General features: G+C 39.2%; 1 protein-coding gene across 1 annotated transcript in view; it reads right to left on the minus strand.

Annotated features, from left to right (window-relative positions):
* Nucleotides 1–3,572: 3,572 nt before the first annotated feature.
* Nucleotides 3,573–13,019, minus strand: part of CDH13 (cadherin 13) — a 518,101-nt gene continuing 508,654 nt past the window's right edge. The window contains exon 14 of the mRNA XM_026856742.1: nt 3,573–5,992. Coding sequence (XP_026712543.1) covers nt 5,985–5,992 — 8 coding nt within the window. The 3' untranslated portion in view covers nt 3,573–5,984. The remainder of the gene's footprint in view (nt 5,993–13,019) is intronic.

Here is a 13,019-nt window from a genome sequence, read left to right on the forward strand (position 1 = left end):
ACCCGAATGGATGCTGATTAATCTGCTACTGCTTTCTTGTGTGGTCAAACCTTATTTACCTTTCTAACCTCCAGATTCTCATTCTATAACCATGGCATGTGACAGAGGCTGCAATTTATCTCTCTTACTTAGAGCAGTGTGGGAGTTTCTTGTGTTTAGCACAGGCCACTCCAGCCCTTTGGCAGTCTCAAGGTCATTTTGTAGTCCTCCATTCCTGCTGTATTGCATCAGGAAGGTCTACGCCCAGACAAAAGGTAAAAGCCCATACATCCTTTATTTGAGCATTTCACAAATAAATTACAAGTTTCTTTGCAACCACGTCATAAATCAAAACGTTTATTTACACCTCAGAAACAGCAAGCAATTCAGCAACTAGGGCCCAAAGGAACGATTGACTGGAAAAGTAGCTGAATTAAGTATCTTTAAAATCAAACAAAAAATTTTCCTCCTTGCTTGAACTTTAAAAAAAGAAAGAAAATCATTAAAAAAAAAAAATAAAATCTTAGTGGTAACTTAGAGAAACAGAGTTTGTTATGGGATAAATATGATTTTCCAGGAGGGTTCTGGCTGAAATGGCAGTAACAACACAGCTTGTTTGTACCGAATTCACCATCACAGTCCACCAGACGTTCTCTTATTCCCCAGTCCCAGGCAGGGTGTGGGCACCTACATACACAGGCTTTAGACTATCATTTTAACCCCAAGTCATCGAATACAATCATTGGCTGATGCGGAGGAGGAGTGCGACGTTCAGAGGGTGGATGAAACTTTCCCAAAGAGCTGTCCCACTGAAAGCACAGTAACGCAGAATTCTGGCTATAAACCCTTCCCTTTCCACTACTGGTGACCTGCTGATACATAGACAACTAAAAATAGGTCAGTAGAAGATTATGTGTATCTTCAAATAATATAATTGTGTTAAGAGGGGACAGCTAAAGGTAGCGTAAATACAACATGAGAGTTGGGATAAGCCTGGGTTTTAGTGTGAGTTTTTCTGCCTTTTTTCTGTTCTCTAAATCGGACTGGTTTGGCATATGTAACCCATGCTGTCCCTTAACTCATGTATTCATAATTCATGGAATTAAACTGCTTATTCCAAGTCCCCATGTTGTAGTGATCTCCCTCCATCTGTATATATTATTATATATATATATATTTATATGTGTATGTGTATATCTCTATATATCTACATATATACACACACATAGCAATTGTGCAAATAGTAACTTTCCACTGAGAGTGTACGAGTGTATTCATTTCATTTGGACAACTATAAATCAACTAGTGTATCTTGAAGTGAGGCAAGAGAACAGTGTAGTCAATGGGTTATGTGTTTTACACAGTAAAATAGCCAGTTATCTCTGCTTTCAATAGAATAATGATAATTACTAATGTACTTTGCATGTTAATTCTAAAGATTATGGATCACAGAATTAATTGAAAGAAAATAATTGCTATTTTAGTTATTTTTTTTGTTAGCATTGGACAGTGTATCTCTCGGACAACAATTTCTAGAGATGTAATAAAGGGAAGATAGGATCAGAGTTTTGCCTTAGACTTGGTGTTCTCAAGTTGATGTGACTTTAATATAATTTATCTTGTGGTTTGGGTTTTTTTTTTTTTTAATTAACTAAGACATTATTAAATCCATTCAGAATGAAAGTTAGCCTGTAGACAAACAGTGATGTAAAAAAAACCTATTTGTGTACAAACTTCTGCTATGTTTCAAGTGGCTGAGTGTATTAGTAGCAATTGAGAAGAAGATTGGCAGCTTTCTCAGTATTTCAAACGGGAGGTTTTTGCAAAGGAAGGACGAATGATGTAAAAGTTGTTAATATAACGTATGTCTCATTTTTTTGTAGTGAAAAAACACTTAAGCTAGGGCCCTACAAACCGACTGTAAAGTCCATAATTTAATAAATGAGGTTTCTATTGCAGTGATCCCTAACCTAAATGACTATGCAAGAGACCAGGACAAATGATTTGACTACGGGCCACAGCCACTTCAAATGAAGGCTAAACCAAATGATGCTGGGTGCCTTAGAGACATGGTAAAGTGGTCGGTGAGGGAAGCGAGTCATCTGTGGGAGGCATCTAAGCTGTAGGTTTCTCTGTATGTCACAAAAGACAGACTTTCAATAATATATAAGCACTCAACAATCCTGTGACAAATATTGCTGCTTTACTGTTCACAGCAGACCAGTAAAAGCAATATGTTGGGAGGTTTAGGTGAAAAATTTCATCTAAATATGATTAACGGAATCTCAAACAATTCTAGTAATGGAATTGCTCTTTGATTTACACCAGTGTATATGCGATGAGAACAGGGCTCAGAAAGTGTATTAGCCAGTGTTCCACTCTTACCTAATTTTCCTCGATACCCAGTAGGAAATTCAGCTTGTTTCCTTTTGTTTTAATCTTCAGACCTACAGTTACTGAACAAAATGTACATTAATAAATGCACATAGGCTTAGTGTAAAAGCACACACATGAGGTGTACAGACAAGGGTTCAATTAGCAAGTACACCACAAACGAGACCTTTGTCTTGCTAATAAACTCCTCCCGCTGTTTGCTATACCCGATTTGTGTTTTAACAGCAGATACTCTTCTTAAGTGAAATGATTTTTGCACAAGACATTTTGTGCCCATTGCAGAATGAAAATCAACAAGTTCACTGCCTTTCTGATTCCAGACAGCATTACATGTCTACAAACATTGACTGAAATAAACGTTATAGTGACCAAAATAGCTAGGTAGAAATAAATGCCATGTTATAAAAACAGCAAGCTTGGCTGAACAAAGGTTAAACATAATTAACTATTAAAAAAAAAAAAAATGACAACCACTTTTGTAACTAACTTCTCTACATTTTCGTTGTAGAAAAACTAATAAATTATTGTTGCTCCTTTGTTTCAGGCAATGGGCATCATTTTTAGAGCCAGAGCCGACAATCTCAATCAGGTAGGAAAACTCAGATTTTGATAAGGTTCCTCACTTGTATAACGCTACAGAAAGTGCCACAATCTCTTGTTAAAGAGGGTTTGCTCTCAGGTAGAGAGAAACATTAACATGGCAGCTTGATCTTCTCTTTGCATGCTTAGGTAGTCCAGTGATTAGCTCCATCCGAAGCCTAGAGACACACAGTAAAGGCCGAGAGGCTTTAATCTGGGTACAGAAATAAAGTGATAATGGTGAATGAAGGCTTCGAAGCATCTTGATTCAGTTTCAGCCATGACACTGACCTCTCTACATGTCAAAAGGTTGCGGTATTATCCAAGGAAAAGGATCTCTTGTCCTTGGGCACAAAGTGGTACAGTCTTCCCATTGTTAGTGTAGTTTCAGGCAGAAGAAATTTTTCTTTGTTTCTCATTTTGGATGCCCTTGGAATGATCCATCAAATGCTACGTGAGCCTTGGGTTAAAGGAGAAAAGGGTGGCTTTATCTGGTACTTGATAGAAATGACACTAATGCAAATGGGTGTCTTTCCAGAGGTGGGTTTTGCTGCATAGAGAGAGGAAGAAAGCAAGTAGAAAAAGAGTATTTGTGGGGGAGGATATTGTAATTTCTTTTATTCAAGATAGAGGTTTTGTAGATCAAAAGCGTAGGGTGCGGTTTATCTCTGGGTGCATTTGGATGCATTCATTAAATATACACGTTGAAAATGCAGTCGCGGTACGCATTTGTTGATTTTTTTTTTTTTTTTCTTTTTGACAAATTTGCCTGAAAATTGTATTTTTTTAAAAGACGTGATTGTTGATGATAAAGCAGCAGCATGTGATTGTTACAAGGCATGGGCAGAGAAAGAGAACTTAGAAGCATGGCCATGTTAATGTTTGAGATCAGGCACTTTCCCACTGAAACGCCTGCAGCCTTCAGCCCGCTCCTGGAGCCCTTGCCCAGCAAAAGCTCCCACTGACCTCAAAGTACCACTTTGGTAATTGAAACACCGAGAGCGTGCTGCAAGAGAAACGAGGTCGGGGGAGATTGTACTTGGTCAGGACAGCAGGAGTTAAGCTGGAAGAGAAAAATAGGTTCCTGTCTGAAGGCAGCTTGTATCTTATCAAGAAATCTACAACGTTAGGAAAGTTCGCAACAAAACCTATTTTTTTTTCCTCTGTCGCTGTGGTTATTACTCCTTTTGATTAAAAATAAAAAAGACCTGTTTCATATTTGGTACAATACAGGAAGTCAGAGAAAAGCTATTGTACAGCACTTTTTAACCACCAACACACATTTAATATCTAGTGTAGCATTATGGAAAACTAAATGTATGTTTGGACTTTTTAATGCTTCCAAAAAGCTTTACTATTGAAACATATATGTGGCGTGGCAGGATATGCTCATAATCTCACTGTAGTAAAGACAACATACAGTATGACCCATAAGTACTGTAAAAATGCTAACTAAAGAATGCAGCTGCAAAGTTCTATTGCATAAGGAAGCTTTCTTGTTTAAACTTTAAATAAGCAAGTTTATTAAAATATTCTAAGACACTTACCTTACCCTAGTTACTGGCAAGCTCTAATAAAAGCCACAGTCTGTCACTAGTATACTTTTTGTGTTAATTTTATAAAAATTTGGTGTGAGCTTTGATGGATCATTTACAATTTATTAACAAGATGATCATCTTGATACAATTAGAAGGGTTTGGTTGTTTGTTGGGTTTTTTTTGTTTGTTTTTTTTTTAACCTTACATGCTCACAGAATAAAAAAGGATTCATATTCATCTATAACGAACACCCTTTTTTTCCATGTCTGCAAACAAGTGTGGTAAGTTTACACACACAAAGAAATGCGCTTGTTACTCTTAACTGGAAACCGTGTGTACGTGTGTATGTATGTATATATATATTCAAAACTATATATATGTGTGTGTGAGTATATTTATAGATTAGGGCATCTGTTTTCCTCCTTGCGCTTACATATGTGATGACAGCTGCATAGAGGCTGAGAGAGAGACCAGTGCTGCGGAGAAATACTTTGCTTTTTTGCTGTTCGAATCAGCTTCTCCGAGGCAGACACCTTCCCACCGCACTGTGTCTGCAGAGCTGACGAACGACTGAAATTTTGTAAACCACCCCGGCAAATAATTACCTGCAGGGACACGAAGGAAGCTGACTGGAGCCCCGCAAAGCCAGGCCCAGCACTCCAGGGCTGTGACTCGTGACCCGCAGCTGCCTGCTTCCCGCTTTCTCCCTGACATGGGCAGCGAGGCGCCGTGCTCCTGCCCCGGCATGACTTCCAGTCGGGGCGTAAGGAAAGCAGTTCAGATCAGAAACAAGCCAGGGGCACTTGCATTTCTTGTTTGCTGAACCTGAGGTACAAGAAGTGACACGGCAGAGCCCTGGGCCTGCGTTATTTGTGTCAACAAAGTGGCTGTCGTAGCGGTGTGATTGCAATAGGCTCTCTCCTTCTGGCCACACTATAAACAGCAAATACAGTAGGTTTAGCCCTGGTAGAATAGTTACAATTCATCTGTGGCTGTATTATTCTGCTTTGTCCCTTGCACACTCCAGATGAATATTTTATAAAAGCTAAACCTGTCGTATAACTCTTCTCTCTATATAAATATATATATATACATACACTCATACATATACAAATACTAACCCACAGACAAAATATTTTCTGAACAGTTGAATAGCAACAAGTCAACAGATAGAAAAAAAATCGAGTCAATCTGTTTTCTGCTCTCCCAAGGTCCAGTTTAGATGTCATGGTCTTTTAACATTCAGTGAAAATCCGCATAAACCTTGCGTCTTGCAAGAGGAATCCATTAATAAACGTAAGTTAGGGCAGAGGCTGTCAAACACCAATGTATAGTTGGACAGATTAAGTGAGGTTGCAAATTAAACTGAATCTGGAGCAACTGAGGCCTAGTAGTGAAGAACAGTAACTGTAAACTGCAATCTTCAGATCTGATGTTTTCTTTTTTCACGTTGCCATGGCAACTCGGTAGGACAGCTTCAAATGTCAGGAGTTCTTACAGACCTAAATGATGGGAAACGTGTATGATTATTGCTACACAGATCACAGTATCTTTTAATTTTTTTTTTTTTTTACCCCAATTAAATTACTGATTGAGTGCATGCACATTTTTAATTAAATAGAAACTATCCAGCTTCAGAAGCAATTATTTGTAAAGACAGAAACCTCCAAGAGGAAACCCCAGAATGTCACCTGGGGCATTCAGAGACCTTGTAGTGCAATTCAGGAAGATGTAGGGTGGAGGTCTGAGCATAAATCTCAAGCCAGGACCTGATGCTCCCCATCTGACACCTTGATCATTTATGTTAGTGCAAGAGTGCGAGTAAAATGTCAGAGAGTCACTCCCTCGTGTGCACACACGCCAACAAGCAAAGAGCAAAGAAGCAATATCTTTTTAAAAGTAACGTGTTTATAGTCCCTTATAGTTTGTGAATATACCAGGGAATAAGAGAGCTGGCAGGTCATATTAATGTTCCTATAGAAATATGAATCTTATGTGGACGGTCTAACTTTTTTTTTCTTAAATAAAGGCACAACTTGAATGCTTTTAGATATTTTAGATGGGCACTCTGATAATACAAAGGTAGTAAAGAAATTCAGAAAAAAACAGAGATTAGAAGCAAATGTACCAGTTGTAGCTAATGGGTCACTTTCCTCCAGTTTCTCTTGCAAATATTGCAAATATTTGACTTCAGAGTTAAAACACATACGAATAATAATATTAGTGAAACACATAGCTAAATTTGTTCTGGCTCCCCTCAACTATAGCTTCTGATCCTACAGTGTCGGTTTACTGTTTGTACTGGTTTTGGCTGGGATGGAGTTAATTGACTTCATAGCAGCTCATACGGTGTTACGTTTAGGATCTGTGACCAGAACAGTGTCGATATCGATATCAGTGCTATATCTACTGCTGAGCAGGGCTTACAGGGCATGAGGGTGTTTGCTGTTTCTCCTGGTGCCCCACCAGTGAGGAGGCTGGGGGTGCCCAAGGAGCTGGGAGGGGACACAGCGGGGACAGCCGGCCCCAACCGCCCGAAGGGGTGTCCCACACCATGTGGGGTTATGCTCAGCAATAAAAGCTGGAGGAGGAAGGGGGAGGACATTTAGAGTTGTGTTTGTCTTCCCAAGTCACCGTTACATGAGATGGAGCCCTGCTTTCCTGGAGATGGCTGAGCACCTCCCTGCCCATGGGGAGTAGTGAATGAATTCTTTATTTCGATTTGCTTGAGCATTCAGCTCTTGCTTTGCTTGTTAAACTGTTTTTATCTCAACCCGTGTGTGTTCTCACTTCTCCCTTCCCGAGTGTCTCCCCCATCCCGCTGGGGCAGGGAGCAGCTGTGCGGTGCTCAGCTGCCTACCGGGGTCAGGCCACAACAACGCAATGCTCCCTACCCTGGGACGAGACAACTGCTACACCAAGACACAAAAATGTAAGTCAAACATACACACCAAAACTCACAAACACTCAGGAAATGTCTAATATAGATCGCATTTGTACACTTAAATGATGCAGTATCAATAGTTTTGTCACAACTACAGACACGTGTACCATAAACAGTAACATAACTCGTTATTGGATGCTGGCTTTTGCTCTTTGCTTACTTTTAATTATCTAGTTTTCTTTTTGGCCAAATCAAGTTTAATATCATTTCTGATAAGGCTGTTTTACTTTATCTGTTTCTTTCTTGTTGGTATCTTAGTAATATTTGAATTGACTTCGATATTAAATTCTTCCAGTGAGAGGCCTGTCCACCAGATGGGCTTTGCAGCCAGCCGGGCACCTGGATAGCAACAGCCTGTCCTTTCCCCTGCAGCGTGACCTCAGTTCTGTTAAACAAAGGTAAGTAGAGCAAATTAAGCAAGCGTTAAGAATCCGTAGAGGGGACTGATGGATGGGGCTCACTGAATGAGAAGCATCACTGAGATTTCCAAATAAGATAAAATCGAGGATTGCTTAGCATGTGGGTTTTTAGCATGCTGCTTAAAGAAAAGCTCTGGCCACAAAACTAGGACCCAGACTTACATATAGGATATGTGATCATGACTGCCAAAGTTTGGATATATTTGGATTAGAGATTCCAGATAAGACTAAATTCTCATAAACAACTTTTTCTCCTGGGGTAGTGGAAAGCAAGAGTTCAGGACTCTGATCTCACAGACCATCTGAAAAATAGCATTTCCAGATCACAATGAAGCTTAGTATCATTAAAGGGCATTTATTCAATCCTGACTCAAAGGAAATAAGACCAGCTTTTGAATTGGCAAAGCTACTCTGAATCTTTGGGAGATCCCTGGAGGTCTTCCTGCTAAGGACAGGCACTTGCGTATGATGAATGAACAGCAGCTGTAGCACTGAATTTCTGTACAGTCCATAGGCTGAAACTTCACCAGAGGAAGCTGTCAGGGCAAAATTTATAAATGTCACACAAATTCAAGCAGCTAGTGACTGCTTCACCAACAACTTGTAAATAAAGGGCAATATATGTTGATTTATGTGTAGACCTGAAGAAAATCTTGTATATTTTACATTGTATTGACAGATATAATGGGTGTTACTACCTTGCCTTTCCTGAGTAAACTCTATATTAAAACTAGTTAGTTCAGCTTTAATTATAAATATGCTTTCTCCTATGCTATTTTTTTATCAGCTGAAGGCTAGCTTCTCTTTCTCGTGATATAAGCATGCTTTTGATTCTCCCTGTTGCCCCATCTGCCTCTTCAAGCACCACCCCAGCTCTTTTCCTTTTCATCTCAAAGCTCTACAGTCCCTGCCTAGACTTTCTTTCTACTGAAATCGCTTCTCAACTTCATCCTTTCTGACCTATCGGCTGCCTTTGACCCATTTATCACATGCCTGGAAATCTGGAGCTTCCTTCGGCTCCTGTGCCTCCTCCTGTCATTTTACCATGATTTCCCTAATCGCTCTTCCAGCATGTCCTCCTGTCTCATTCTCCCCATCCCAGGTTTCTGGGGAAATCTTGCCCCCACCCCCGTTTAATTGCTTCCCCTTCTCTGTGACACGGTTCATACACGTTCAGCAATCACTTCAGTGCTGACAGTTCAGTGATCTTACTCTTTTTCCATTTAGACAGAAATGTCGACCTCTAGCTCCGATACCTTTTCGATGTTTAGCTGACAGCTCTGCGCAGCTAAGACTGAGCTCTTAAATCTTTTCCCTAAAGCACTCCCTTCTAGTTCTTTCTTTGATTGTTTAGGACAACACTATCATCCTGCCCCTTAATTCAAGCCTAAAAACAGAAACAAACTGGAGGAGGTTTTTGTCACGGAATCTCCTTTCTAGGTCCGTATATTTAGGTTATGTCTTAATTGAGAAGATTATTTTTTTTTTTCACACATCAACCCAAAGGGCTTTTTCAAGCCATTCAAACAGCTAAATCTCCTACGCAGGCTCTCCTCGCTTAGCAGTTTTGCAACATCTTTTCACAGCCCTTGACAAATTCAAGCTCCTGTGCTCATATCCTGACAGTCTTTTGCTGTACAGAGCAGTTTCCTAGTCTGCCACGTTTGACAAAACCTCTGTTACTCTGATTCCTTCACGGCCTCTTCCCTACTGCACATATTTTTCTGGATTATCCCTACATGACCTGTTTTTCCTCTTATTCATAGCCCATGATGACAGCTTTCATTGACATGTTTTTCAGAGAGACCTGTTTGGGCTTCTTCCCAGGCTTTCCCACGTAATAGGAGGAGCTCCCTGCAAGCATCCATAAAATGCTGTCTCCTTAACATCTGCTTTTGCTGATTCATCTACAAAAATCTTGGCAACGACAAAGGGTACCAAGACTACTATGAATTCAGCTCAGCCCTTTCACCAGGTTTAACTGAAGTTGTGTTAAAAGAATTATCTTATTCCAAGCATGGTTTGGAAGGACAGTATATACCCCTCTACTCATTAATGATGATTTGACCCTTTTCTAAAGATGGATTGCTAGAGAAGTAGTTTTTGGCTTTTAAAATGAGATTCAACATACAAAATGATGTGCTGTAAAATTTCGGTAATCGTCTTTGATAGTTCCAGTAAGAATATTTGAGAGCAAATCTGTCTTTGTTCTTTCGATTGCACACAAAGTCGATACAAAATGGCTTATGTCCTGTAGAGAAGTTAGGCTAACTTTCAGTTCCTGTGGTTAATAGCAGTTTACCGGTTACAAATTTACTTCCCAAAAATATTCTGATATAGTCATGTAAGGTATTGTTGGACAGGCGTTCTGGCCAGTAACTCCCTTAATACAACCTTTACAGAAGTCAACACCAACCAAAGTATTGTGCAGAAAACTCAATGGTGACTATAAGCTGATCTGTTGCAATCAACAGAAATGCTCTATTATAAATTCTTTGGGGATCTGATAAGCATCTGGTCAATAGTTCAGATCTCTTTGTTCTCCCGGCAGGATTTCCAATATTCATCACTGTTTTCTGTATAGAAATTGTAGATTTCTTGGGGTTGTTCTGATTTTTTTTTTCCTTTATTCTCCCCATAAAGAGGGACCAAATAAAAGTTCAAAAAATAACATACACACTACCAAACTATTAGGGTCTACTGATTTGAGTCCCATCTCCAAACAGCTAACCTAAAAACTACTGACTTCTAGGATTTATCCACTGACTTCAATGGGGTTGTGTTGATTTTTTTTTTTTTTTTTAATTTGGATCCTTTCTTATGTATTTTATATCACGCATGATTTAAAGTTTGCAGCTGGCAACAGCACATAAAAGATATTAGTATTTAAGGAATACTGCAGGCATTAAATGTGCAAATAATGTGTGCAGGGAGCACGTTTGCTGATCCATTCTAACTATCTCTTTTAAGGAACTTAATGCCCTGGTAAGCCTGTGCCTGGCAGGTTTAGATTTGTACACTAATGATTATTATGCCTAGTAATTATTTTATCATCTTTGTATTGGCTGTTAAGAACACCACTGTCTCTATAGTTGGTCTCGGCATTCAGGAATTATTACACACCATGTGTTGTTTTAAACGTGATTTCTGTCTACCTACAACAAGTAATTTGCTGTATACAGCTGCAGGCGTGAAAGCCACAGAGGCGGTGTGTGTGCATCGTTGTTCTTACGTGGTCACCCCTCACCTTTTCCTTAAAGTATCTGGGGAATGCACAGCAGCAAAAAGCTAGCTATATAGCATAGCTATTTATCACTTTTTTTTTTTTTTTTTTTTTTTTTCTCCAGAAATCACTCTCACTGAAGTCTCTAATGTGATCTTCACTATTTTTATCTCACAGTTCTCCTCTGCTCTACCTCTTTGACACTGGAGAGAATCATTCAGCCACATTCCTTTTAAGATAACAGTTAAACAGTGAGATAACAGTGAAATTGGAAGGGTTATTTTTATGCACTTGCTGTCTGAATTATTACAATTATGGTTAATAGGTCTCTGATAAGAAAGCACAGCTCGTTATCATAAACAGATGGTGTCTGTTGGCATTAGTGCTTTGGCGTTGGAAGATGATGTTTGCTTTTGCTGGTCAAGAAAACTGACAAACATTGTACATGTTTATCAGGATCTAATGTACTAATAGTATGGATTGTAGTAATGCTATAGGAATACAGGTCTAAGTATGCAGTTTAGGGTAGGGAGATTCGTGATGTAGAAACTTAAATGGAACAAACCCCTCTTTCTACTCCCACTAAAGTCTATTGATATTGACTCTATTTGGAAGGTCAAAAGAGTTGTTGGTGTTGGCGGCAAACTCTGCAGAACAGATCTGAATTGTCATCTAGTCATGGTTTTGGATGCTGAATTGGATCAGAAAAGGAGGAAGTCACCTAATCGAGACTAAGTGCCTATAATATTCACTTAATGACTATAGCTGCCTGTTTATTTCACAGTGGGCTAATTTAAGGTTTATTTCTTATGCTGATTCACACGATAGAAGAAAATGGAGAAAAAATGCACATAACTCTTTAAAACAAAGATTTCATAATCCCCCAATCTAGGAAAAAGACAACTGGTAGCATGTAACCTCATTCACTATGGTTCAGGTTGCCAAGAGCTCATATTCCAGCAGAGCCCCCTTCTAATGAGCCAATAAACAATCTTGTTTGCAGAACGACAACTTCTGAGCTCAGAAAATGCTTTGGCATTTCCCAGGCACTCTAGCTTTCCCTGTTGCAGCCTTAGCTTTCTCTGAACATATTTACATATTAGTGACTCAATTCTCTGCTTATTTTAAAGACACAAGTCTAAATTGAGTAATTCAAAGCATTTCAAAGATGTTTTTCCTGATGAGACCAAATCCTCCCCCCATTACACAGCCTATGATTCCTACATTGCAGTTAAAACCTCATAAAAATTAGACATTTAAGTTTCATGCTGCCCCTCTGTACAAGAATGAACTTTACCCAAGATGCATTCATGCTCTAACTCCCGTTTAACAGAGAGAAGAGTTAACACAGCTGGAGTTTGGAGTTCAACTCATGCATGCTCCATTTCTTCCAGATTTCTTTCAATTACCCTCTCATCAGAAATATTACATTAATCTTTGTATAATTAGAAGTCTACATCGTGGACTTTATCAAAGCCTCAGTAATATTAGAGAGGTAATGCAAAAATGGTGGAAGAGATCAGAACCATGTTTCTGATTAGACAGCTAATCAACATCTAGGTACTTCGTTCCTGAATTTACATTAATTAGATACAGAGTTATTAGTTTAATTTTCACACAAAACTTAGAAAAACATAAATGGTTTTCATGTACTTCACTTGTTGATTTGTCATGGGTAGTTTTCAGCACCAGAAGTGGTGAAATAATAATTTCATAGCTATGCTCTTCTGTGACCTCTTCAGTGGTCCAAAGCACTGTCTGGGCATTGCTGCAAGTGCCAAAATCTAGTGGTCAGTGGTTTTTGCTATTGTCTGCTCGAAAAAAAGAAGGCAATCTTGTCACCCCAAATCTCACTGAATTTGAAAGACTGCAACAGCTATCCCCAGACAGATACTGTCCGTCCTTATTCCTGCAGTTAAGAAATTTGGTTTCTTAACCTGCAG

Source organism: Athene cunicularia, assembly GCF_003259725.1.
Source record: "Athene cunicularia isolate RWA chromosome 11 unlocalized genomic scaffold, athCun1 chr11_part1, whole genome shotgun sequence".
Taxonomy (NCBI): Eukaryota; Metazoa; Chordata; class Aves; order Strigiformes; family Strigidae; genus Athene; species Athene cunicularia.